The sequence below is a fragment of the Elgaria multicarinata genome, chromosome 3, assembly GCF_023053635.1.
Source record: "Elgaria multicarinata webbii isolate HBS135686 ecotype San Diego chromosome 3, rElgMul1.1.pri, whole genome shotgun sequence".
Taxonomy (NCBI): Eukaryota; Metazoa; Chordata; class Lepidosauria; order Squamata; family Anguidae; genus Elgaria; species Elgaria multicarinata.
Window position 1 is genome coordinate 16366416 of NC_086173.1, and position 27189 is coordinate 16393604.

General features: G+C 46.9%; 1 protein-coding gene across 2 annotated transcripts in view; it reads left to right on the forward strand.

Annotated features, from left to right (window-relative positions):
- The first annotated feature begins 3401 nt into the window (after positions 1–3401).
- Positions 3402–27189, forward strand: part of SLC6A8 (solute carrier family 6 member 8) — a 39990-nt gene continuing 16202 nt past the window's right edge. Inside the window, exons 1-9 of one of the 2 annotated variants that reach the window (XM_063119389.1) lie at positions 3402–4021; positions 12020–12151; positions 13703–13955; positions 14141–14273; positions 18887–19021; positions 20054–20157; positions 23038–23162; positions 25885–25997; positions 26149–26286. In XM_063119389.1, coding sequence (XP_062975459.1) covers positions 3730–4021; positions 12020–12151; positions 13703–13955; positions 14141–14273; positions 18887–19021; positions 20054–20157; positions 23038–23162; positions 25885–25997; positions 26149–26286 — 1425 coding nt within the window. In that variant the 5' untranslated portion in view covers positions 3402–3729. The remainder of the gene's footprint in view (positions 4022–12019; positions 12152–13702; positions 13956–14140; positions 14274–18886; positions 19022–20053; positions 20158–23037; positions 23163–25884; positions 25998–26148; positions 26287–27189) is intronic. The other variant, XM_063119390.1, reaches the window with a different exon arrangement.

Genomic DNA, 27189 nt, shown 5'->3' on the forward strand with positions numbered 1-27189 from the left:
TGAAGTTCCCAGAGAACCAGCTACTCCCATGAGAACTGCTTACAGAGATAAGCTTGCAGGGAACATCTGACATTCTCAAAGCATTTCTTAATGAATCTAACTACTAGGTACAAGGCCTATACCTGACATGTCCCAGTATATTTTATGATCTGCATTTTCCAAGATTGTTTCGGGTGAGTATGTATAGTATGGTGTACGTTGTTTGATAAGATTGGATTTGATGGCCAGTTGTTGGTGAATTATTTTTGCAGCTGTATTTTGCCTATCCGTATAGTACATTCCTGCCAGAATTTTACATCCACCTGTTACATGGTTTATTGTTTATTGAAATTGGTGGCATTTCCTGCATAGGTCTGTTGTTACCTTGTTATCTTTTATGATGTATTTTTGGTAGTTCTTAGTTGCTATAACTTGATCCTATTAGGAATCCTTCTTTTTCTGGAAATAGCTCACTCTTTCTGAGCCATTCGTACGATTGTTCTTTGTTCATTTGTGGGTTCTGTATTATATTGTAGCGCTTCCCATGGAGTGCTATTTGTGCCCATTTTCTTTTTTCTCTGCGAGTAAGAGTGGTTGTGTTTGATCTATGTTTTGTAGTGCTAGGTTGAGTGAGGTGTAGTTTTCATCTGCTTTTACTAAGACTTTATGAATGGGGGGTGTTTTTAGTATGATTTTATCTGTTTACATTTATATACCACCCCATGGCCGAAGCTCTCTGGGCAGTTTACAAAGATTAAAATATAGAACATTAAAAACCGATATACAATTTTAAAAAAAACATAAAAAGCATAAAAACAGACAATATCCATTTAAAACAACTGTTCTGGGGTCAGATAAAAATGCCTGGGAGAAGAGAAATGCCCTGAGTTTACCACTGACTGTTTTTAAGCATTGCTGACACATACGATTCTCTAGAGCAGGAATGTGGAATGTGGCACCCTCCAGATGTTGTTCGACTACAACTCCCATCATCCCTCACCATTTGGCTTATGGGAATTGCAGTCCAACCACATCTGGAGGGCCACCCATTCCCTATCAGAGCAGGGGTGGGCAGAAAAGTAGATGCTTTGGACTTCAACTCCCAGCAGCCCCTGCCAGCCTAGCCAATGTTCAGGGATGCTGGGAGTTGAAGTCCATAACATCTGGAGACACATTCTACCCATTCTGGCTCCAGAGCATGGGATATGGGGAGGGAGGGAGAGTTGAGATGAGATGAGGCTGTTTGTGTAGTCTAGAGATTTACAAGTATTTATATTAGTTGACAGTCCTTAGAATAAATCCAACATTTCCTTATTGCCACCCAAGTTATCCCTGTGTGTATGTGTGTGTGGTTTTTTGTGGGAGAAAGTGAGAGCAAGAGAACAATGTTGCAAAGGGTGGATGACTATGTGTTTGAAGTCACGGGGTATGTGGGTAGTGAAATAAGAGAGAAAAGAGGGCCTCTGAATATGGACTAGCTGTAACCAGCATGTACTTCTGGGATTGTGGCTGCAAACCTAAACCTGTTTTCCCTGGGAGTAAACTTCATTGAACTCAATGGGGATTATTTCTCAGTGGCTATGTATAGGATGTACAGATTTATTGTGGCATAAACCATAATAATGTGTCATATGTTTTGGGAGGTGTTTGCTGTAACAGACTAATATGCTGGGGGTGTTAAATCTTATTTAAAGGGAATCAAGTCCAGTTTAATCCAAGGGGGCTAAATAAGTTGGTTGAGCATTAAGCTGCAAGAGACAAAGCTTCTAGATGTATTATTTATTTATTTTGAAAACGTATGTCCCACTTTTCCCCCCCACCAGGTGAACTCAAAGCAACTAACAAAATTAACATCTTGAAAACATGATCAACAATGAGCCAATCTAGTTTTTTAAACCATATAAACGTATAAAAAGCATAACAAAACAGCATGTAAGAGAACCGTATAAGGGAACACATATCAAACAAAATTCATTCAGCTGAAGGCAATGGAGGCTGGTGGCCTGATGTTAGTGGGATGCACCTTGGATAGCTCTATTATTATTATTATTTATTAAATTTATAGAGTTCAGACTGATTTGGATTCACCCACTCATATCAGAGCCACCAGCCTCCACTGGCTGAAGGCCTTCATGATCAGCCATGTTTTAGTCAGGCACCTGAAGGAACACAATGCCTGTGTGTCACTACCAAAAAGGCCCTGTTCCTAGAAGCCACCTGCCTTCCCACCAACAGCTGAGGAATCCAGAGATGTTGACTGGAGCATGTGGGAAGAAAGCGGCTTCCAGATCCCACACCCATGTAGGGCTGTGTAGGCAAAATCACCAACACCACCCCCTGAACTGAGCCTGGAAAAATACTAGCAGCAACCAACACAGCTCAAACAAAATAGAGGTAATATATCCCAAGCGCCTTGCGCCAGTCTGGCTGTGGCATTTGGCACCAGTTGGCTGTTTTTCCAGATACTTTTCAAGGGCAGGCACCATTCACCCTGCCCCCCCCCCTCACCTAAGGTTATCTCCACCTTCCCCAACCTGGTTACCCCTCCCCCAGATGGGAGTTGTAGGGGGAGTCCTGGAAAGGAGGGCGATTTCTTTGGAGATATATTTATTTACAGCTGGACCCCACTCTCTGAGCCTATCCCTGTGCCCCTGGAGCGGAGGGCAAAGTCTCTCACAGACGTAGTCCGCGGAGAAGAAGCGCTCGCTGCTCTGCAGGGCCACGGCTTTGCAGCCGAACGCCTGCTCTGGATTGTGGAGTCGAGCCATGCCCCATACAATCTGTATCTCTACATGGGCATTGCTATCTATCAATCGCCCTACCTAGCTTTCTGCATTCCGGGAGTAGATTAAACTGCAAAGCCTCTCTCTATCGATATATGTCCAAACATACCTTTCCCGGGAGCGAGATAAAAATATTCCCAATCAATCAATGCAAACTGCATAATGTACGGGAGGAGGCAGGGAACAGGTGCAGCGGGGTGGGGAGGGTGGGGGGCAGAGATAGCAGCGTCCCCTCCCGGCTGGGATTGCACCGCCGCCCCCCGTCCCCCCCAGCATCCTTCCCCTCTTTTCCCCCGCCCCTCCTTGCGGCTGGCGGTGCTGGAGCGTGGAGGAGGAAGAGGAGGCGGCGGCGGCAGGAGGCGCAAGCGGCGGATCGGTGCGGCGGCGGCGACGGAGGGAGGGAAAGGGAGGGGCGGAGGGAGGGGCGGCCGGGCGGCTGACGTCACGCGGGCTCTCTCCTCGAAGGGGCGGCGCTGGAGCGGCGACACCAGCAGCGGCCGCGGCGGCAGCAGAAGCGCAAGGGGAGCCGAGCGGGACAGACGCGCCGCAGCCGCGAAGGGATCGCCGTCCGCCCTCCGCCGCGACGCCTCGCTGAGCCTCCGGGCGGGGTCCAGTGGGGGCGCGCCCCCCCCTCGGCTGCCTTCGCCGACCTTCGCCCTCCAGCAGCCCCCTTCCCCGCGCCCAGTGACCACATGAGGTTTTTCAGGTTGACCTTCAAGTGCTTCGTGGATTGTTTCTGAGTCCCCGCGACCCCCCCGCCGCCGCCCGCGACTCGAGCCCCTGCCCCAGCGAGCCCCCCCCCACTCCCGCCCACAGAGCCCCTCGTCCACCTCCTCCCGCTCGCCCCTTGCCAGGGGGGCTCTCCCCGCAGCTAGCGCGCCCCGCTCTTCTTCCTCCTCCTCCTTCCAGCATCGGCCCGATCCGCCTGGAGGGGGGCGGCCGGGACTCGGGGATCCCCCCCGGCGCCATGGCCAAGGGGGCTTCGTCGGAGAGCAGCGCTTGCGGCGGCATTTACAGCGTCTCCGTGGAACAGCAAGACAAAAAGACGGGGCGCCCCGCCGTCGCCATGTGCCAGCAGGGAGCCCCCACCGCGGGCAAAGGGGAGGACGTCGACCCCTCCGGACCTGCCCTGGCCTTGCCAGCCCCCGAGAGGGAGACCTGGACCCGGCAGATGGATTTTATCATGTCCTGCGTGGGCTTCGCCGTGGGGCTCGGGAACGTGTGGCGATTCCCCTACCTGTGCTACAAGAACGGGGGAGGTGAGCAGTCTGCGGGCACGTGGTCGGGGAGGCAGTGGGGAGGGGGCACGAGGGAGAGGGGTCAGGTGAGGATCGGGTGCCTGCCTTATCCATAGAGGTATGGGATGGATTGACTCTCAGGTGTGCCTGAGCAGGCGAGATGTGTAGGGGAATCTGGACAGGGTAACCCTTTGCTAGAGAGAAAGAGAGAGAGATCCGGGTTGGGGAGCATTGCTCTTTCTTGTAGGAGAATTCCAAGGTCCAGCCTGCTCCTGCCCAGCAGGAGGGAGCCCAGCAGGGCATTCAGCCTTGAAACAAGAGATTGCAGCATCTCCTCGAACATCCTAAACCAAAGCCTAGTCAGATTCCATTCAAGGACTCACCCGTGGCAACAGCATGAAAAAGATAACTTCAGGCTCATTGGAAGGAAAAGGATAGGGCTTGTTACCTACAAGGAGGAGGAGACAGAGTGGGATTAGGGCATGTCAACGTTTAGACCCGGCACCTGTTTCAAAAGCCAGGGAACAACCCTGGCAATATGTGTAAAGAGCATGCCTCTGTGCATGTACAGAGTGCCAACCAGGCCCACATGTATTTGGGATCAAGAAGATGCAGACCATGGAGTGCAGCAATATTTGGGCAATATTTGAGCTCCAGGACCTCCCATTTTGAAAATAAAACATGAAAAGTGAGTCCTAACATTGCTCAGGGAATCTTGCCAGATTGAAATCCTGAAGGCAACAGATGGAATCCAGAGGTGGAGTGCCAGGAAGACGTGTTTGTGCATGTGTGCGCGTGCACAGGATATTGTAAAAAGGGTTCTGAGGTAGAGAAGATGTGTAATAAAAATCTCAGCCGCCTCTTTCAGCAAGGGGCTATAAAGAAGTCAACCTGCTCAGTCAGATCCCCAGAAGATGCAAGGAATGGGATCTGTCTATCCAGACTGAAATAATGAATGTGGGCAGGTGGAAGATAGAGCTGTGATCAGATGCAGAAGGAAGAATCCTGCCTCAGCTGGAAAAGCTCAGGGGCAGGGGAGGATACAGCTTGGCACTGTGCTGTCCTGTGCGTGTCACACCACCCTACACATCTCCTGCTAGGCAGCGAGCAAAGTGCAGCCTCCACCTTGCAGAAGGAAGTGCTGGTTGCATGCTGCAGCAGGAACATCCCCCTCCATGCAAAAAGAAGAAAAGGAATTGTGGCTAAGCCATAAGTCTGTCTTCCCCAAACCAGTGGGCTCCAGATGTGTTAGACTACAACTCCCAGCATCCCCAGTCCAACACATCTGGAGCCAGCCAGCCCAGCCCCGTTTTGGGGAAGGCTGCCATAAGTAGTGTAAACAGGTGAGGCCTTTGCCCAGCTGATGATGGGTGAGAATGCCGCAAGAGGGCAGCACCAAGAATTCAGTAGATGCCCCAGCTCAGCCTGGCCATGGGACACTCCCATACAAACAGCTGTAGCAGCCTTCATTGTCTGACACACCCATCTGTGCCACTCAGCACCTCTTCGCCAAGAGAGACTCAGGATTCGTTTGTCTGTCCTTGTACCCTCAACAGTCATACTGGTATTTGGGCCTGTTGCTGGATGGACCTGGGCCAGCCTAAGATATTTTTCTGCCTGAGGAAAAAAGTAGAATCTAGCATGTACACATACACACACTTTCAATGATAAAAATGAGACACAATCCACTGGGATGTTTTGCACTAACCCCATTGACGAGCAGGAGCTGTGCAAGAGCTCAGCCGTCCTCAGTGACAACTGAACTTTCGTGCAGCTTCCATCCATTTCAGTTAGGTTTGTTGTGTGGGAGAACAGCCTTGTAAATTGAGACTCCGGGGTCACACCCTGTCGCCTTTAAGGGCCTACAAAAACTAACATCTCACCTTGCCTCGCAAGGCTGCTTCAGCCTGTGACTTTGTCTGATGCTAGACATCGTGAGGGAAATATTGAGTGGTTCTCTTGTAACACTGATGGGGGGGCAGAATTGGCAAATAGGAGGGGGCCCTTTGCCCTTCTTCTGCCTGCCTTAACCCATTATTACTTAAATTTGTTTTGCCACCCCCTCAAATAATTGAAAGGGAGCCTGGGTGGGGTGAGGGGATGGCCCCTGAGGGGACATTTTTAGCAGAGAATCAGCAGGCACCAGAGTAAGTACTTTCTCCAGTCCTCCCCTGTAAGTGCCCCCTTCTCACACGTTTACTGAGATAATGTTTGTTGTTTTTTGTGAGAGAGAGTATGAGGTGATGGGGAGAAGCTATTATTCATTTATTACACCTGCATTTTCTCCATGGGACTGAAGGTGGTATAAATGGTGTGAGTGTGTGCGTTTCCCCATTTTATCCTCACAACAACCTTGTGAGGTAGGTTAGGCTGAGAGAGAGTGACTGGCTCAAGGTCACTGAGTGGGCCCTGCGGCTAAGTGAGGATTTGAACCTGGGTCTCCCCAGCCCTCATCTCTAAGCGCCACACCCCACTGGTTCTCCAAAATAGAGGCATCAGTTGTTTCTGAGTTTCCCCTGAGGCTTAAATATACCCTTGAGCCCTGAAAATAGCGTTTAGGCACTCTGTGGCTTAATAAGTCATAAAATGTATATATGAAGCAAACGTCCCCTGGCATGAGCCAAGGATGTAGTTGACGCAATGACTGCTGCCAGAATCGACAGAGACCCTGAACAGACAAGAGCGCTCAGGCAGACCTGCTTCCACTCATTACATCCCAACAGAGCGCCTGACTGTCATGCTTGGTACAAATCGTTTTGTGATTGGCCCTTTTCTAACTGACGGAACAGGGGAGGGGACGCAGGGAAGGGAGTCAATGGGAAGTGAGGAATAATTCATTTCCATTCAGGTGTGTTTTTATTATTATTATTTATTACATTTATATACCGCCCCATAGCCGAAGCTCTCTGGGCAGTTTACAAAAGTTAAAAACAGTGAACATTAAAAAGTAATATACAAAATTTAAAAGCATAAAATACAAACATGAACAAACAATATCCATTTAATATTGGCACAACATGGTGCTTGAGCTCATTGCCAAAGTACATGGGGAAGGACAAACCTGCCTGGGAGCGGGGGAAAAGGGAAGCAGCCATCGCCAGGGCTTAAACTGAGCTCCAAGATTTGTCCCCCAAATCAGGCCTTACTGCTGAAACATAGGAAGAAGTAGTGATGACCAGAATATACTCTGCGCGTTCTCAGAGGCACTGCCCACGTGAACCTAAGAATTACCACAAACTATCCCCTCACAGCTTAACTTCCAAACCAGAGGGGATAGTTACTCCAGCTAGCATGAATCCTCTTTGCTTAGTAATGAAGCACCGGGACTCAGCCTACTCTGGAGTCACCTTGTGTGTGGTGGGGGTGCGTGGATCCCACTCTGCTTCGTGCTGTCCCCATTTCTCCATTCTTCATCCAGTGCCAACTGACTGCATAGCATGATGCCAAATTTGCCATCCCTTTCTCCCCTAGGATGAGTAGCTTTCGCCTTACTGCTTTTTGAAGGGGAGGCAAGAACAGTCAGATCTCAGCCTGCTAGGGGAGGGGATTTCTTGATCACAGCTAGGACGATGTGACGCGCATCAAGTCTCGCACACACATACACACACGCTGGCTGGCTGGCTCCCTGGTAAAATGACCGGGCCCAGCTGACACTCCTGCATACATTTACCCTTGCCAAGTGCCCTCTGTGGTATTTATACAGAGTTAATGTAGTACTGGACTTGGACTGGGCAGATCAGGGATCAAATCCCCACTCAAACATGTGAAACTTACTTGATGACCTTCGACTAATCTCTATTTTTAGCCCAATCTACTTCGCAGGGTTGTTGTGAAAATTAAATGAGGTAGGTTGGGATAACCATGTATGCCATCCTGAGCTCTTTGGAGGAAGGGAAAAATATAATAAATGCAGTTGTTTTGGAAACATACAAATGTGTTGGCTTCGCTAGCATTGCATAGGGCACATCCTTGCACTGACAGACTTGGCTACAAACCACATTATCAGTTACTACTCCTTCCAGGGGTGTTGCCCTAGCATTTTTCTCCTGGCATTTATTGAGGACTAGAAACTTAAATAAAGCCTACATTTTTTTTATTAAGAACGTTGTGTATGAAGATGAGGAAGTTACATTTTGACAGACTTCAACAGAAAATCAAAACGTCCGGCTGCATCCCCAGAGCCAGTCTCCACCAGATATTTTTGCATGGGTTGAATGTAGACAGCATCTCCGATCAGAAGAGGTACAAAAACTGGTTAACAAAACTGGAAAACAAAAAGGATACAGCCCCCAGCTATTTTATCTAGGCACCTTCTGAGTGGGATGAATTTTTCCCCCTTTCCATTGGAAAGATCTGGGATCTGTCCTTCCTCGTTGTTTTGACACTGCTTGTATATCTTGTTATGTTAATAAAGTCTCATTGAATGGACTCAGTTTGAGCTAACACTCAAGGGTATTGCCAAAAAACCTTGAATTTGGCAAGCGGCCTAAAGTCCATGTGTGCTTATATGAGAACGGCACATGGCTGATGCCATTAGACGGCAAGATTCTGATCTTATTCGGCTACCGTCCTAGGCTCTGGGAAAAGAATTTAGTTCTCTAGGCCAACAAAGAAGAGGGACATGGCAAAAACAGCTCTTCACATGGCTAACACGTCTCTCTTGAGACTCGCGGCTCTGGCAGAACAAGAGTTTAAACTGCTCTAATAACATTTTTAAGGCTTATAGGAGCTCAAGAGGGTGAGAGAAATGATCTGGGCAATCAAAAGCACTGGATGGCCACAGGGGTTAGGAAGGAAGCTGTAACTGCAGTGAGGGGAACAAAAAGCTTGGCAAAGGAGCCATTTGAACTGAAGGGCATTGTCAGCGTGGGTTGGGGGTAGGTGAGGGTTGAAATAGGACAATGACACTGGCCTGGAATTACTTTTCTCCCAACTTAATGGCACCTTCTAGGGAAAGTGGCTTGTGGGGTGGAAGGTTGGCTTGTGCCAGGCTGGGATAATCCACTGCCACCCCTCGAAGCAAAGAGTGACATAAGGAACCTTCCGTGTTTTAATCTGCAGAAGCTTCATTTGTATAGAAGCTGCTGAACTGCATAGTAGGCCCAGGCAACAGCTTCGGGGGCGTGACTTGAAAAGCCCAAGAACATCACTGACTAGTCTGTCATGGCTTGCAGGTGGATGTGTGAGCTGCCTCCACTGACAAGTATTGTGTCAGAGGTAATGTGATAGGAAAGTTCTGGTTGCGTCTTTGTATCTGTGTTAACTCATTCACATGTGCAAACTATCACTTAATTTCTCAGTCATCAAGCAACAGACTTGCGGGTGTGAGCTGACGCCAAGAGCCAGAATAGGACAGAGCTGCTTTTCTGTCACAGGGTCTGATGACGTCATTAAAGGGAATGGGTGACTCAGTCTCTTTGACTCGGGGAGCCCAAAGACAAATCCCCCCTCCAATCAGACAACTTGGTCCCTAGGTGAAGCTATGCTCAGGGCAGGAAGGCGTAAGATGTCACTGGCTTCCCTGCATAATAGAGTTCTGTTCTGTCTGTGGGGTTTCATTTGTCTAGTCATGGTGCCCTCTCTCGCTCTCTTGCTCTCCCTCCCTCCCTTTGCTGGCCATGAATCCCTTCTCTAATTTACAAAGAGGTCTATGGAATCTTTTCTTCATGTGGCAGCCCAAATTCTCAAGTTGTTTCCATGGAAATTGTCATTGTTCACTGAAAAATCGATGGAATCAGAAGTAAATTTCTATTTCCTTCCTGAATCCCTTCCTTTTAACGACACTGATCTGATATAGCATATGAAGATAACCTGTGAGACATATTTATATTACAAATGTATATATGTTTCATAACTATTTTATTGTTGTGGCTTTCCCCCAATTAATCCTGGGAACTGTAGTCTCGAAAAGATGCTGAAGATTCCATTAGAGAGCCCTAGGTCTCCCACAGAAATACAATTCCCAGAGTTCTTTGCACGGAGGGAATGACTGTTTAAACAATTTGTACTACCATCTCTAGTGTAAATATACCCATACAACACACATGCGTCACAGATTTTATAATCTTAAAAAACAAAGTGCTGAGGATTAAATTGGAGTAGAAGGCATGTTTTCTGTTCTTGAGGCTCTACTCTGTAATCCCAGATATGTAGGATTTAGCCATTGTTATTCTGTGGAGTGAGAAATATACTCTGAATGTTCTCAGAGGCACCCTTGTCTTTTATTATTAATTCACATCTTTCAGGGCTTGCTTCTGGCTTTGAAACCAAACTGGGATTTTACTGCAAGGCAGTGGATTTTAGATACCACTAAAGTCAGCCAAGTGAGAGATTGCTAGATCTGACCTATGAGGCACAATCTTTTTCTTGCACTGCTCTTGTTCATTTTTCTGCCTGAGGATCAAAATGTTGTTTTGGGCCTTTGAAAATAGATTCCGGGGAAGGTTAACCTACTTCTCACAGAGGTGGTAAACCTGCGCCTCAGCTGTACCATTTCAGACTACATGTGAGGGTTCATTTGATTAAATGGATCTTTGTGTTTTTGTGTAGTTTTAGACGAACACCCCCAAAACCCCATCCAGCATGTAAAAAACAAACATCTTAGGATGGAGGATAGGCTAGAACTATCTCCCCTGGCATGCTAGTTTTCTATGGGCAAGGATTTTTTTAAAAAATGAAGTATTCAGTCACGTGAGCCGACACCTGTATTCTGAAAGTGTATAGCTCAGATGCAGCTTTACCTACTTGATGAGCACTGGGCCTTGATTTAAGCCCTGCATGGTCATGCACAGCCCTCCAAGTCATATTCAAACGCATGCTCACTGCCAAGGCTGTAGCCCCATCACCTTATGCACACCTGCATGCACAACGGTGATTGCATCCCCTGAGACATGGATGCTTCCTTCATCGGCCAATGATGAATGGGTTCCCCAACCCCTGGCCTGTTAATCCCCATGGGAAAGAACTTACATCCCCAAGATTATCCTCTTAGCCTGGATTTGCAGGAAGAGGAGCAGGGCTTGGGCCTTCCCTAGCCTGGAGATCTGTGATATAAATAGCATCCCTGGAGGTGATTCACACTGAGACCCACGTGCACTGGGAACACACAGGCCTGTCAATCACTGGCATGGCGCTGGCACAATAGCGCTTGCAGTAGCAGTAAGGAAGATGAGGGCTTTTGGGGGAAGGAGAGGCCAGGAATGAGGGGCAGTGGCCAACGTAGCCAAGATGGGTAACAAGAGATTATGAGGTCCTGGGAGCTGAAAAGAGACTAAAGATTAGATGGAGTTCAGAGAGAGATGGGAGGATAAAAGTTGGGAAGGAAAACAGCAAAACATGATACGGTCCCTATCTCTCTCCCCATTTCCATCTCCCTAGCTGCTGTCTAAGGGGTCTGCCCTTCCTCTGTGTTTTTCAGCTCTTTGTGCATACAGGCTTTTGCCTTCCCAACAAATATATCTCTGAATGGAACTGCAAGGGTGTGTTAAACAGGTGATATGCAGGATGGGGGACAGGCACTGCTTGTGTGTATATTGCAATTCCATGAAATCACAAAAAAGCCACAGGTTTTGGTATCGACTGCAAAAACGAAACAAAAAAACCACCAAGCTTCCTAAGAACCTCAGTTATATATTTTAGTCCTTATAAAAAGTGTAGAATACAATTCAAGATGTACTGTCAATTATATGTCAGAAGCCCAAAGGGTGGCTGAATCAGGTTTCCAGCGGATGGAGTTTCAGTGTCCTGTAGAAAAGCGTCTGCCCCTTTCACCCAATAAACAGCAGAATAAATTATGCAAAGTAAGAAAAGACATGCAAATTTCCATTAAATTATAGAGAGCACAGCTTTCCTAATGACAGAATTTGGGTTACCTTGGCACAGATTTTTTGGGTTGTTGTTGTAATTATTATTTTAGAAGAGAATACATACCTAGCCCATAGCTATGGGGAGAGGCTCAGGGGGCTGGGATTGAAGTGTGATGGGGCTGTTGCTTACTTTGTGCTGCTCACCTGGCCACAGGTGTTTTCCTCATCCCTTACCTTCTTATTGCCCTCATTGGCGGGATTCCCATCTTCTTCCTGGAAATTTCCTTGGGGCAGTTCATGAAGGCCGGGAGCATCAATGTATGGAACATCGCACCACTTTTCAAAGGTAAGAGGCTCCTTTGGCCAGTGACTTCCTTCCTTTCCTGTCCTCCCCACTGCTGCCTGCCCCCCCTCCAACTTGGGACAGGTTCTTGCTATACCACAAGCCTTTTGAAGTTTTTGCTTTTTTCTGAACTCACTGTCCCCCTTCCTCGGATGTGACTTAATTGGTGAAGGCAGAAAGCAATGCTCTGAGTAGCACTACAAGCTGCCATTTTAATTTTTAAAAAATGCCCCAGAGTGATGCTATGTCAGGGGCTTTGTGGGAAATTAGTATGGCAGCTGGGCCCAGCCACCTAGTGCTATTCAGAGCATCGAGCAGGAATTTTTATAGATGGGGGTGCTCAAGGCAGGCAGTAGCAGTGGGTCCTGCTGGATTGTTGGTCTCGGGTCTTTTAGGGGGTCTTCTTGTAAATCTCCCCAAAACCCTCACTCAAGCCATTCCACCATTCCAGATCAAATCATCCATATTTAACTTGAAGTAGCCTTCTTCATGCAGCATAATTTAACCCTTTTAGCACCAGATTAACACCTGGTAGCTGCCCATGGATGCCAGGTGCCAACCCTGGTGAAGACCTTGCATCTCCATTAACCTGAAAGACAGGAATTGACCCATTCATTTCTCCAGCTGCTGTTTGCGGCATTCCAGTTGAGGGTTGGGGGAGGAGAGAGAAAGACACAGATTGTCTTTCAGCAGCAGTAGTTCATTCCCAGGGCCTCATCCGTCATCCCCTACCCCATCTGGGGGTCTGTCTATAATTTGAAAATTTAGACAGTAGTCCTTTCCCAGTTCCTATAACAAAGTCAGTCTGCTAATTTGGATCTGGAACAGAGCAGAGAACTCCACACTATTAATACCATGTAGTATTATTACTACTATTCCACATTTAATTACCGCCACCAATGCAAAGTGCTATACAAAACATAGTTATTGTATATTCCCTACAATCTGCATTAGGCATTAAGTGGTGGAGTCAGGGACTGACTCATTAATATAGCTAGGGAATAGGTAAGTTGAAGCAAGGGCGATTGTGGGGTGGGGTTGCTAAAAACCGTGGAGAATGGAGTGTCCTAATATATAGGGAGGAGAAGGCTTAAGACCAACACCATGATTCATCAAGCACACAGAAAGTTCTGCCTGCAGAATGCATCTTCCTGAGAATGTCAGCTTTCAGGTTTGTTGGTTTGTTTTTTAAATGGTTTCTTGCCCTTTTGGCTGTGGGGCAAGGCCTGATGAAATCTCAGAAACTAGGGAGAGGGCAGAATGAGCTGTCCAGCTGCTGGAGACTGGGCTTCAGTCCTTGCATCACTCTTCATTCCTTCCTGCAAGTAGCAGAAGCAGAGTAAACTATTGTGCCAATTTGCAAAATTTATACAGATAGCAGAAACCAGGTTTTCCTGGTACAGAAATTTAACTTCACATAGAGTACACACAGTCCTAGTTAAAGGTGTTTAACCAAGTGGGATAGCAGGGAGCAGAGGGGCAGCACCTTCACTTTGGGGGCAAGGGGGTCTCATTGGCTCCCAGCTTCTCTCTTCATGTAACTTCTTCAAACAGGACTTGGGTTTGCCTCCATGGTGATTGTCTTCTATTGCAACACCTACTACATCATGGTGCTTGCCTGGGCTTTCTACTATCTGGTGAAGTCTTTCACGGCTACCCTGCCCTGGTCAACCTGTGGGAACCCATGGAATTCCGATGAGTGCGTAGAGATCTTCCGGCACGAAGACTGCGCCAATGGCACTGGCAGCGGCAACCTTACCTGCGATGAACTCTCCGACAAGAGATCCCCCGTCATTGAGTTCTGGGAGTGAGTCCTGGCATGTTATTATCCTATCCTGCTCTGGCTAATTGACCTTCCTGGGAGGGACTGGGTTAGGGGCCAGTCTGAGCAAAACCCATTGATTGATAAAGATTCTCTGTCCATGCTTATGTGCCTGTTGGTAGTATACCTCAATCCCAGCCAGTGGTCACTCTTCCTTTCCCTGATTACAGGAAGAAGGTGCTGAATCTGTCAGGAGGCCTGGAGATCCCTGGCGATATCAACTGGGAGGTAACACTTTGTCTCATGGCCTGCTGGATCCTTGTCTACTTCTGTGTCTGGAAGGGTGTCAAGTCCACAGGAAAGGTAGGAGGCTTTGGGGAGACACCTGACTCTGGGTGGGGGATGGGTTTTTTGGGAGCTGGATGAGAAATTGTGGATGAATTAGGGCAGAAGTCACACATGAAGGTGGATAATTCCTTCTTCTCGAAGTATCCACAGCACCCCTGGCGATGGTCCCCTCCCTGAAAATAGCAGCTGGCAGCTCAGTGGCCTGCTCGGAAGGCTCTCACATCTGTGGGTGTTTTGTGACAGCTGAAAGGCAGGGAGAGATTTATGTGAAGGGTGAATGGAGATAGGTAAGCAGATACACATGTGAGTAGATGGAGACGTGTGAGTCGAGGATGGATGAACCACCCAGAGAGCTTTCTGAACTGTCCAGACAGCTTCAGCTATGGGGCGATATAGAAATGTAATCAATGAAATTAAATGAATGAAGAGATTTTGTGAAGATAAATACATGTATTAGTGTGCATTTAAAAACAGGAGTGTAGGTGAAGAAAAGGTATGTATGGAGGGTAGGTGCCTGGGGCTGGAGGGACTGGCCATGAGAACTGTTTGGATATGAACAATTCTCAGTCAATCTCAGAAGGCAAGGCACTCAGGGCCAAATCAGACATTACTTTAGATTTGTGTCTATCAGTCATGTCTTCTTTTCTCATTTTTACTCAAGGGTAGGAACAGGGGCCCCAGTCAGGATCTTAAATGTTGCCCCTTTCCATACACTAGGGTGCTGATCTGAATCATGGTCTCCGCACCTACTCTAGAATAAAAATGAAATTAAGATGTAACTGCTAGACCCAGTTGTAAACTATTGTCTGTTTGGGCCACCAGCTGATAACCTCAGAGAGTAGGTTGTGGCAGCATGCAGCATCTTCTGGCCAGGTTCAGGTGTGGCATTATAAACAAACATGCTAGCAAGATGCACGGCCTTGGCGTTCTGGTCAGTGCTGTTGCCAGTCAGGAAGGTCTCCTGCATATGGTGGTGCTAGCTTTGCGTGGCCAGGGTTGTTGTGCCGACATTGCACAGGTAGTTGTTGCTGCTCTCCTGCCCCCAGTGACACAGGTTGGGTGAGGGGGCGGCATAATTACAATTTCCCAGCCTGCAGATTTTGCTCTGAAGTGCAGCAGTTATGACGTAAATAGCCAGGACATGAAAGGGTTCAGCTTCCTGCTCCCACCTGCAAATGCTGAACTTTAATTCCCCCCCCCCCATGTCCACAGTTACCAATGGTTAGCCCCTAACCCAGAAAAGATGTTCAGGTTCAATAGTAAGGGTTTGGACCTCTTGCTGATAGATTGAGAAACTAAATTCCTGTCAGCCGCACTAACTCCTCTATTTCTGTCTCAACAAAGACATTCCTCAGCCAAATATTGCCTGAGGCAAATTTGGAAGTTCTTGTTGAAATGAAACATCCAAGGCATTTTGAAAACAGTTTTGATAAGACTAGCAAGAATCTTGGGGCAGGGTGGGGGAAATGCTCCTCACATCCTGCCCTGAGTCCCACAAAAGGAGACTCAGTTTGTTAGTCAAACTGCCCTGTGGGTGTCCACTGCCTCTCACCACCGTTTGATGGCCTGTTGAGAGTCCAGGGCTGTTGAGGCTGCTTCCCACATAGGGGTTAAGACCCTGAATACTACCTCCAAATATCTCTTAACACAGTGGTGGCCTATGACTTCTAGCAGCCCTAACCAGCATAGCCAATGGTGAGGATCCATGAGAGTTGTAGGCCGAAACATCTGAACACCCTTGTCTTGGTGTCACTGAGGCAAATTTAAAGATTCCTACCTGTGAGGAAAGTGAAAAGATATTCAATAAAGCTGGTAAAATTTATCAGTGGGAGTAAATCACACTTCACGGATCTGCACTCAATTTGTGGAGAGTGTCCATATAAGGAGCTATGTTGGACAGTGTTTTATACCATGTCCAACCATTAGAGCATCTCATCTCACCTAGTACTGTTTACTATGAGTAGCAGGGGTTTTCGAAGTTTTGTAGTAAAAAAAATGGCATTGTGGCGACCCAACTATCAGATTTTCCCTTTCTCAGGCCTGCTTCCTGAGGTCTTAAATGGATTGAACTTGGACCTACACATATGTCCCATTCCCTTCAGTATGCAAAAAGACCTTCTTTTGCCACACAGTACGCATATAAAAAAACCTTTCTGCGTCTATATACATATACGCACACACACTTTCCTTTCCCCCTCAGACACCCAGCGCCTGCTTCCCTCTTTCTTGTGCATGGCCAATGCATTTGAAATCCCTCCCGTCAGCAAGTTCCATGCCTGACAGAGCCTGACATTTCTCAGCAGACAGGCAGCTGGAGGTGGGGGGCAGCAGCCTTGGGGCCTCAGCAGACAGGCACTCACGTGGCTTGGCCACCCACAGTTGGCCACGTGGCCTGGCTGAGGAAAGGTTGCCGAGAGCAAGCCACTCGGCTGATAGTCAGTCGCCCATCCAAGCCCATGTTCTCTCTCCGGTAGTCCACACCCAGAAGTTCCAGAACAAGGCCGAGAATGAATGGAAAGCTTTCCGTCACCCAGAGGCCTTTATCCTTTTAAGTGTTTCTTATACTGCGAGTTGGAAGGAAGCAGTTAAAAAGTGATGCCTAAGCACCTTTTCAGGAAAGAAACTATTGATCACCCACACAGGCTTATTAATCCATCAGAAGAAGGTGAGATGAAAGCTAGGTCCTTGAAGTTTTATAGAAATATATTATCCTCATCATCTGGAGCGTTTCTATCTATAAAAAAGGGTGCTTTGTAATCCTGATCTCATTCAGCGTCTCTCTGAGGTCATGAATGTTTAGTTCGGCATCTCGGAGAGAGCTTGCCTGTAGCTTTAAATTCCCTGATGCAGCAGGAGATGAGTCAGCATCTGTTTTTCCCAAGTCCTGTTGTCTGTCACACACACACCCCCGCCTGCTATATGGGGCAGAACTCCAGGTGTGCTATGCAGTTGCCCCACCTGCTGCATAGCACACCTGGAGTTCTGCCCCTGATAGCAGGCAGGGGTGTGTGTGACAGATGTGTGTGGGTCTTTCACCCAGGGCATGATGAAGATATTTTGCTGGAGTAGCAAATGATGCCCCCTCACCTCTTAAGTCATGATGTCTGAGGCTGGTCAAGTTATTTTGGCCAAGACAGAAAATCTCCCCTTCCCTGGCAGTAAAAATACAATTTTTTAAACTGTTTGCTGCCCTTTCCTGACACCCAAAATGAATTGCCTGTCCCTGCCACCTCAGTCAGGCTAATGGTACAGCCGTCCCTACTACCTACACCCATCCATTTTTCTGCCTGATTCCTCCACCCACCCACACTGCTTTAAAAAGGCAAAGGCAGGACTAATCCTGGCTATACTGTGTGCTCCATAAGCATTGCGGTGTTGATGGAGGAGCAAGGCTGCTTGCATTTCCCCAGTTCCTCCTCCTTCTACTTCTCAGGCTTCTCAGTTATCAATATAGGTGTCGGAACAAAGGGAAGAATCTGTACAAGCCCCCACCCACCCCTGTTAGTGACAGAATTGCCTGAGACCAGCAATTTTCAAACTTTCTTCCATTTGGGAACACTTTCCCCATCAACTTTTGTGAGAAGGGTGTGTGCTATAGAAACCTGGAGTGTTGCAAAGGGTTCTGGGATCATAACCTAGGCAGGGGGCACAGTTCGCAGGGGGCACTGTTGCCCGGTTTGAAATGAGAAAGCACCTTATACACACAACACTTCCCTACGGCTGCAGATTGTAGGGGAAGCTCAATTGCAGTGGCTGAGGTGTCATTCAAGGGAGCTTCTTGGAATATCTGACAGGTTTCTGAGGAATCCCAAGGTTTCCCAAAATACGTTTGGAAAACCACTACCTTAGTATGTCCACCCCTGCTTTCTGCCTGTACTGTTGAGAAAGTCCATACGAGTTGAGCAGGTTTCTGACTTGCAGGCACGGTGCAGTTTGTCTCTTGCTGGCCCATGTTTTCTGGGACTACAATTAAGCTTGCCCCCCCCTTTTTTTCCCATAACTGGCCCTGCTCCTGCACTTTTCACAGCAGGAAATTTAGCAGGTAAAGCTTTGCTTGACCGAAAAGCTGGAGAAACTTCATCTGTTGTATATCACACTGCTGCTCAGGGCGCAAGAGTGTGGTCAGTAAAATAAAATAAAAAGTGATTGCTTGAAAATTCCTCCACAGTGAAGTACACATGGCTTCCTCACTGCTGTTTCCCAAGAAAACTCAGAAAATGTCTTTATTCCAGTCTTCATTCACTGGATTGTTATGCTGTGCTTGATGCTTAATTTTTTTGTTGCCGCTGGTTTTAAATTAATGTTTTAAATTGATGGGTTTAGTTGGTGACTGCCATTATTTGTATGTGTTTTAAAATTTTATGTTAACTGCCGTGTGAGCCCAGGGGGCCCTGAAAGGCAGGTTATAAATGTCTGAGTAAATACTGTCACACACACACAAAGTGGGGGAGATTAATTTGTGCACCTTTTCATTGCCATCCCAGGAGGTGTTCAATTGTACACTCTGCCTAGGCATATTTCTGCCCCTGCTTTTTTGTCTCCTCAACCCTGAGCAGAGAGCAAAAAAACAAGGTCCTTATCACAGGATCTCTCACCGCTTCCCTCACTCGTTCTCTCCTTCGATTCAGATTGTCTACTTCACTGCTACATTCCCTTATGTGGTGCTCATCATACTGCTTATTCAAGGAGTGATGCTGCCAGGAGCTCAGGATGGGATAATCTACTATCTCAAACCCGATTGGTCCAAACTGGCCTCCCCTCAGGTAAGAGGAAGCTATGGGAGGGAAGGGAAGGAGAGGCTGAAGTAGGGTTGCTAGGGTGACCCTATGAAAAGGAGGACCGGGCTCCTGTATCTTTAACAGTTGTATTGAAAAGGGAATTTCAGCAGGTGTCATTTGTATATATCGAGAACCTGGTGAAATTCCCTCTTCATCACCACAGTTAAAGCTGCAGGTGCCCTGCCCTCTTTTAAATCTGGTCACTCTAGTATAGCTCCTGCACCTTTAACTGTGGTGATGAAGAAGGGGGCATTTCACCAGGTTCTCCATATATACACATCTGCTGAAATTCCCTTTTCTATGCAACTGTTAAAGATACAGGAGCCCTGTCCTCCTTTTCATATGGTCACCCTAAGGGTTGCCAACTTACTAAGCAGAGTCTATAGCTTTAGCAGTGGTTTGGTATGCAGCAATTAACGGAGCACACTAAACAAGGCAGTACCTTGAGAGAAGAGTGGGGGCGGGGGGAGAGCAAAAGTCCATATGGTGCAGAATATACATTTATAAATTCCAGTTATGTAAATCCCAATGAGGAGGGAGCAAAGAGCTCTATGTCTGTGGAATCTGCTAGCTGACTTGCTCTAGGAGAAGCCACTGACTTTATGAGGAGCCACTTTTTTAATTAATTGGTGTCCTGAGGATTTTCAATCATGTTAATTTTAGATATGCTTGGTGTACATATTTTAAGAACGGCAATATTAAAAATATTTGTACTTTGTCTTGTAATGGCTTTAAGTCCTGAAAGGCAGTTTAGAAACCCTCAAGTGAATAAATTAATTAATTTGAATAAATTAAATTAAATGACCTACTGGTTAGTACAATAGTAGTTGAAGTTTTTCATGATTATAAACCTCATTAATTACTGCCAACAAGCCAATGTTAATAGCATAGCAGCAGGAGCTGGTTGAAAATTTGTCAACCCTGTTCAGAAGACGCTCGGAGCCAGGCCTCCCAGGTTCTCCCCTGTCATACCTCAATCTCTCTCTCTTTCTCTCTCTTTTTCTTTTTCCCTCTCAGGTGTGGATCGATGCCGGGACCCAAATCTTTTTCTCGTATGCCATAGGACTGGGGGCACTCACTGCCCTGGGCAGCTATAACCGGTTCAACAACAATTGCTATAAGTGAGAGCCCATTTCCTGCACAACCATCAGAGGGCAACCAGGCAGGGCATAGGAGGAATATGCTATACCCTGTAGGGTTGCCATTATTTTATTTTTTCCTAACAGGGCTCCTTCTCTCTTAATAGCTGCACGGCAGGTAGAAATGCAACGGGCAACGTGCCCCCCATTATCTCCAAGCAAGGCAGAGCTGAACCTGTTGAATTGTGACTATCTTGCAGCTATGCCTTTAACAGTAGCTTGTTGTTCAGACATTAGCAAGGGTGTGGTGTCTCCGTATTATAAAGCAGAGGTGGGGAACCTCTGGCCATCCAGATGCTGTTGTTCTGCAGCTCATCCCTGTCCTGGCTGAGGCTGATGGGAGTTGGAATCTAAAAACACCTGGAGGCCACAGATTCCCTGGCCATAAAAAAGAAATCACCCGCTGATTTCTACATGTCAAAAGGTTGCTAAATGTGCAAGAGTCAGGTTTGGGTTGTTTGTTTGTTTCTGTCAAGTTGGTTGTCAGCTGTAGTTGACTGACTTGTCCAATGTGCAGAATAACTTTGATCTGGAGCATATAAGACAGGGCAGGGTAGAGAAAGAGAGAGAATCACCCACTCACTGTCTGCGTTCTCACACTTCCCAGCATCCTCAGTGGTGATTTAAAAGATAAGGTGTGTTAACAGAGGCCACATTTTCAGTCATGTAATCTCAATGGGCGTCTCACTATCTAATGATTCATACTTTCAGGACACAATCCTATGGGATTCGCTGGTGATACTCCTCGGCCTCTGAACTCAGAGGCTTACAAGTACCCAATGCAGAGGAGGAGAACTTCAGCTCAGCACTCCTCCACTCTGCATTTAAACTAGATTAGGGTGACCCTATGGAAAGGAGGACAGGGCTCCTGTATCTTTAACAGTTGCATAGAAAAGGGAATTTCAGCAAGTGTCATTTGTATGCATGCAGCACGTGGAGAAATCTCCTCTTCATCACAACAGTTAAAGCTGCAGGAGCCCTGCCCTCTTTTGTATCTGGTCAAGAGTAAGATCATGTCTACAAAGAGATGTCTTACTATAAGGAATTTTTTCTTTTTTTAAAAAAAAAGTATTTATGTTTCCTTTATGTAAACAGGCATATGGGCTCATTGTTATGTACAGTTCCTATCCCAGAAACTTTTCACAAGTCTTGGTACAAAAGGGTGTCTCTGTAATGGTGCTAGAGGAGAATCACTGGCAATCTAGGACTACTGGGAGCGGTTTGAATCCCAAAGACATTGACGCAGAGAGCCATCCTGTGTCTAGGTGATCCTGCCTGGGCCTGGTCAAGGGTTCCCACTGATTCCAGCACTGGGTCCGTAAAGCCAAATAGTACTGGAAATTTACACATTGGCAGATACCCTCCAAAAATCATCCACTGTTGTCAAACATTCCAAATTTAGGCTACAGCCTAAATTACCTGGAAGCAAGTCCTAATGAACTCAGGGAGGGCTTACTCCGAGCACAAGATTCCACTGTTGCGGGAAAAGGAGCAAGGGAAAGCATCTACTTTTTAGATGCCCCCTTCCCTCTCACAACACATCTCTGTTCGGTGGGGCACTCTTTGTGAAGGAAACGATAGCCAAGCAAACTGTTGCATTTTCAAGGTTCCTTCCAAGTCCCCAGTGCTGTGCTAAGCAGTACCACTCAGTGCCCTAGTTGCATGCACATGCTGAACACTCTGAAGTCTTGCTGCCTGTACCTCCTCCTGCTGCTAATCACAACTTCCTCCTGACCGCATGCATTTGCTATGAAATGCTCCAAATCCCCTGTGGGCCTTCCTACTTCCACACCTGCTTCTGCTGGGCTCAGAGGCGCACCCTCCCTACCTGACCTGGCCCAACACCTGATTCCACAAACCACGCTGCAAAATATGCCGTGATCCTTCCTCTTGCCTCCACCTCCATGCTTTTTCCTGCTGCCGGTTCTAACTGGCACAGGCTTCCGCCCAGTACCATGCCAAACAGCAAGTGTGGGGAACCTCAGGCCCAGCGGCCAAATCTTGCCTTTAGGGTTCTCCAGGTAGTGATGCCCCCTTTCCCCAACCAACAACCATTTTGGTGTTTTCCCTGCTTTTGTGCAGCTTCCTCCCATTCTAAAACATTGAAATGCTTCTCCAAAGGCTTAGTTACTGGCAGCAAGAGCTTTTATCCTCAATCCACCACTTGAACACTGCCCCTGAGAGCTCATTGCAATGGAATTCGGCCCGCAGCCTGAAAGACATTTCCCACGTGTGCACGCACAGGAAAGCAACCTGCTTCATTAGCAGCCCGATCCTATGCAAGCTTAGGCTTGCACCAGGTCTAATTAGGCTTTGGGGCTGTAAGCTTTAAGATACATAATCATCTGATCCCTGAAGGTTACCTTGCCAGTGACGAGAGCCAGTATGGTGCAGTGGTTAGCGTGTTGGATTGGGACTCGGGAGCTCCAGCTTCTAGTCTCTACTTGGCCATGAAAATTCACTGGGTGACTTCTAGCGAGTCACTCACTCTCGGCCTAACCTACCTCACAGGGCTGTTGTGAGGATAAAATGGAGAGGGGGACCATATGAGCCACTTTGGGCTCGTTGCAAGGAGAAAATAGGCAGGATATAAATGTAATAATTTTTTTATATGGGCGCTTGCTTGCCACTAGTGAGATGGCAAGTACATTTGGTGATCTCCACTCATTGGGCTTTTCATTGCATTGCTAATGTGATGCCCCTTTCCTGTCCATTTTTGATCAAATTGGAAACTGCCTTCTATTGAATCAGAGCAATGCTCCATGTAGAACAGTATTATGTTGTCTACCTTGATTGACAGTGGCTATCTGGGCTTCAGGCATCTGCAATAAAAATCCCTTCCCTCTTTGCCTCCCTCCCCAGAGATGCCATCATCCTGGCACTGATCAATAGTGGGACCAGCTTCTTTTCTGGCTTTGTGGTCTTCTCCATCCTGGGCTTCATGGCAGCAGAACAGGGAGTCGACATCTCCAAAGTGGCTGAATCTGGTGAGTGCTCAGGCCACTTATCCAAAACTCATCTGAGAGGTGTGAGAAGCTAGGTTGAATCTCCAGTTTTGCCAATGGGACAACGCCGGGGCGGGGCGGGGGTGGTGGATCAGCCTAATGGAAGCCATTTCCAGAACCGTACTCTGTGTCTCTCAACTCTTTTGGCCTCACCTAGAGCCATGGCTTAGCTGCGTGGGAGATACATCTCCCATGATGCAACTGCTGTACATGGCTCAGTGCCAGAAATGTGGGTGGAATTGGTGGTGTTGGTCCTTCAGATCCTTTCTGGGCAATGATCATGTGGGAAGGAGCCACATGATTGATCCTACCCAAGTGGCTCCAATATTCTGATACTTGATGCAACAATCTGGGATCTCACCAGGGGAATGCAATTTATAATTGAGTTTGGAAAAATGTGAATGTGCCATATATGTGTGGTCTGTGAGTTTGAATCAATTGGAGATAATATCAGGGATGCCTTCAAGGGGGGACTCCTTCAGGGGGTCTCCATGGGCTGGATAAGGCCCATGGGTCAGGGTTCTGCACCCCTGAGTTAGACCCATAAGCAGAGGATTCTATCTGGAGTGGACTTCGGCACCAAAATATCTCAGCATTCATTTAAAAGAAAAGCATACCCACACACACACACAACAAGTTTCTAGCCCTCATGGTTCTGAACGGAAGCCTGGAAATGTCTCTCCACTTTTGCTCAAGACAAAAATAAAATTCCACCTGACTTGAAAAGGTGATTCTCAGAAATAAAGCAAATGTAAATCTGGGATACGATTTGAGGGCACACGATGAAGACACCTTGCTGAAAATAAGGTGGGTCTGGTCAGTGCCTGGATGGGAGACTACCTGGGAACACCATCTGTACACACCACTTTGAGTTCCATGATGGAAGAAAGGCAGAATATAAATGTACTACATCATAATAACAATCAATCATTTGTATAACCCTAATCTGATTGCATGGGTTATCTTTCCTATGGAATTGGGCATGTGACTGTTAATCACAGCCCTTTTCCTTCACACAGAAGCAGGAATCTTTCAGCTCTCTTGATAACTCTGTTCTGCTCCTCACATCTTTTAAATCTTTCCCCAACTGAGAACTTGGCCTCCCTTGTCAGCTGGTGAGAGAACAGCCACAGTGTTCTGAGTTACAAGGTGTTTCCAGAGAGCCTGAAAACAAATGGGGCAGGAGAAGCTAACGTTCAACCAAAAAGGCATTAACAGATCATTGCATTACTAGAGCATTGCTAGAGAGCTAGGACTACGCAAACTGTGAACTGGAGTGGGTGGGGAATAACCCTCTGCTTAAAGGTATCCCATATTCTGGGCCACTTGTACATGAATGTTCTTTTTTGTTTCCTTTTATGCACAAAGACTGTAGAAATCTTCACTTTTGTGTCTTGTGTTGAGAAAACATTTGAAACTGAATGTCACTAGATAGGGCTACAGGACACCAGTCTTAAGAAACCATTTGCAACCCTATAGCTGGAGATGGAAATGCACTTAATTATACAAGGAGATTAAGTGAGCCGAGTCTCTTTGTAAGTGGAAGAAATGAAATACAGGATCCTGCCTTGTTACCTCTTTGCTTCTTCTGTGTATGATCGGACATGGAAAGAATATCTAAACCAGCCTTCCTCAACCTAGCACCCTTCAGATGTGTTGGGCTACACCTCCCATCATCCACAGCAATGCTGGCTGGGGGTGATATGAGTTGTATCCCAACACGTCTGGATGGTGCCAGGTTGTAGTAGGCTGGCCTAAAAGGCCTGTTTTGAAAGACCCATAATTGGTGAACTAGATTTGTATTTATAAAAGCTTTGATGGGATTCACATTTTGCCATTGCTTCAGGTGGTATCTTTAAGATCCTGAATAGATGTTTGTTTTCATCATTCTATATACGCAAGTCTGTTTTGTTTTTTAGGGTTGTTGCCTATATTGTTCATGTGCTTTATTTTATCGGTGATGTAATGCCATCCCTTGTTAGCACCTTTTGATTGATTGATATTCTGTGCTAGGAAAAGCAGAGTACTGAGACCTCTGTGGATTAATCAGGTTATATTTGATTATTTTGCACAACTGATTCAGACTCTGGTAGTCGTGGGAAGGGCAAAGAGCTACTGAAGCCCCGCCCTAGTAATAGCACTCACCCCTCTCTAGCTCCTAATATTTGCACAGGGAGTGCAAATTCGTAAGGGCTAGAAACTTCTTCATTTTGAGATGGAGAAAGTGAAAGCTGAGATTCTCTGAATTCTAAATATGAAGGCCAATTCTAATTTCAGCACTTCTGCTTCATGATACAGAAAGCTAAGGACTATGTGAAATTTGCAGTAACAGACTCCAGATTTGATGACAATATAGGCCCAGGTTCTACAACAAATCATGAAATTTAAGCATGCATCAATTTGCTCCACTTCCCCTAAGTAAAAGTAGAAATAAAGAGCTGTGCAGAGCACTGAGCCCCTACCTCTTGACAACTGAAATGGCGGGCTGCAATTCTGAAGCCCTGGGGACTAGAAGCTTGTATTGTTATTGTGAAATCTGAGCATTTATACATACTGAATTCTGCACTAGATGCAAGGTTCTGTGCTTGCTTGGAACATGTGGCTGACACCCCTGCCTATGGCTTAATAGTTCTATCCAAGTTACACTGGGAACCAGGCATCTTGAGGTTCCACTACCTTCGTCTTTTCTCTTCCTCCTCCCCAGGGCCTGGGCTGGCGTTTATTGCATACCCACGAGCTGTCACCCTGATGCCCGTTGCTCCGCTCTGGGCTGCCCTCTTCTTCTTCATGCTGCTGCTCCTGGGCCTGGATAGCCAGGTGAGAGTTGGGGACTGGGAAAGCAAGGAGAGGAGCAAAGACACGGGCTGCTGACATGACGCGGGGAAGGGCTACAGCTTTGTTGCCCTGCATCTCATCATCTCCCTCCCTTCTTTCTCCTATCATCTCACCTCCCCGCTGCCCTCCACAGTTCGTGGGCGTTGAAGGCTTTATCACTGGCATCCTGGATTTCTTCCCGACCGCCTACGCCTTCCGATTCCAGAGAGAGGTCATCGTGGCCATCAGCTGTGTTGTCTGCTTCTTCATTGAGCTGTCCATGGTGACCCAGGTACGAAAGCCGCCCCGAGATGCTGCGAGTGATGGGTGGTGGGGATGCAGGTGAAGAGCACGCCTGCCAATTTCAGAGAACCCCAAAGAAGGAGGTTTTATTTACAAGGCCAAAGGGAGTTTGGTGGTGACTGAAGCAGGGAAGGCACCCCCAGACAGTCACACACTAATATTCGCACAGGGCCCTACCCCACTGGGAGGTTCCCCTGCACAAGCATCATTGAAATTAATGGGGAGGCCTTGCACAGGAGATCTTCCCAGTAGGCTACACTCCACAGGTCAGACTTGTTTTCCCCCCCTATTCTGCTAATGTTAATTGTACCCAAAACCTGCTGCCCACTGTAGCTTTGTATTTAGGTAGATTTAGGTCCTTTCCCAGCTTTTGATGTCTCTACCCCCTCATCCCACGCTTCGATCCACAAAGAAAGTCAAACCAGTTAATTGCAGTCAAGGAGATTCTATTCCTAAACACATATGTTTAGAACATAAAAAGTAATTAAGACACTTTCTATTGATCCTGCTTTCAGGTCCTGAAGATTTCAGTCTCGGTTCTTCTACTCCCTCAAATCTAATCTAGACATGCCCATTTTCACTTGCTGATAAATCAGATGTAATCTACTTGCAAAACTTTCTGAGTTATGTAACAGCTCAGATTTAGTGAAGTTTGTTTTGCGAAATATCTCAGATGTTGCAGGAGTCCACCTGCTGAGGTCAATAATAATAATAATATATTTATTTATTTGTTACCCGCCTCTCCCTCTGGATCGAGGCGGGGTGCAACACAAATGCAAACATCATAAAATACATATAACTAATTAAAACATTTAAAACGAATACATTATTCAAAGCAGCACATTATTAAAAAGAAAGAAAGAAAGAAAGAAAGAAGAGAGTTTTGGCTTGA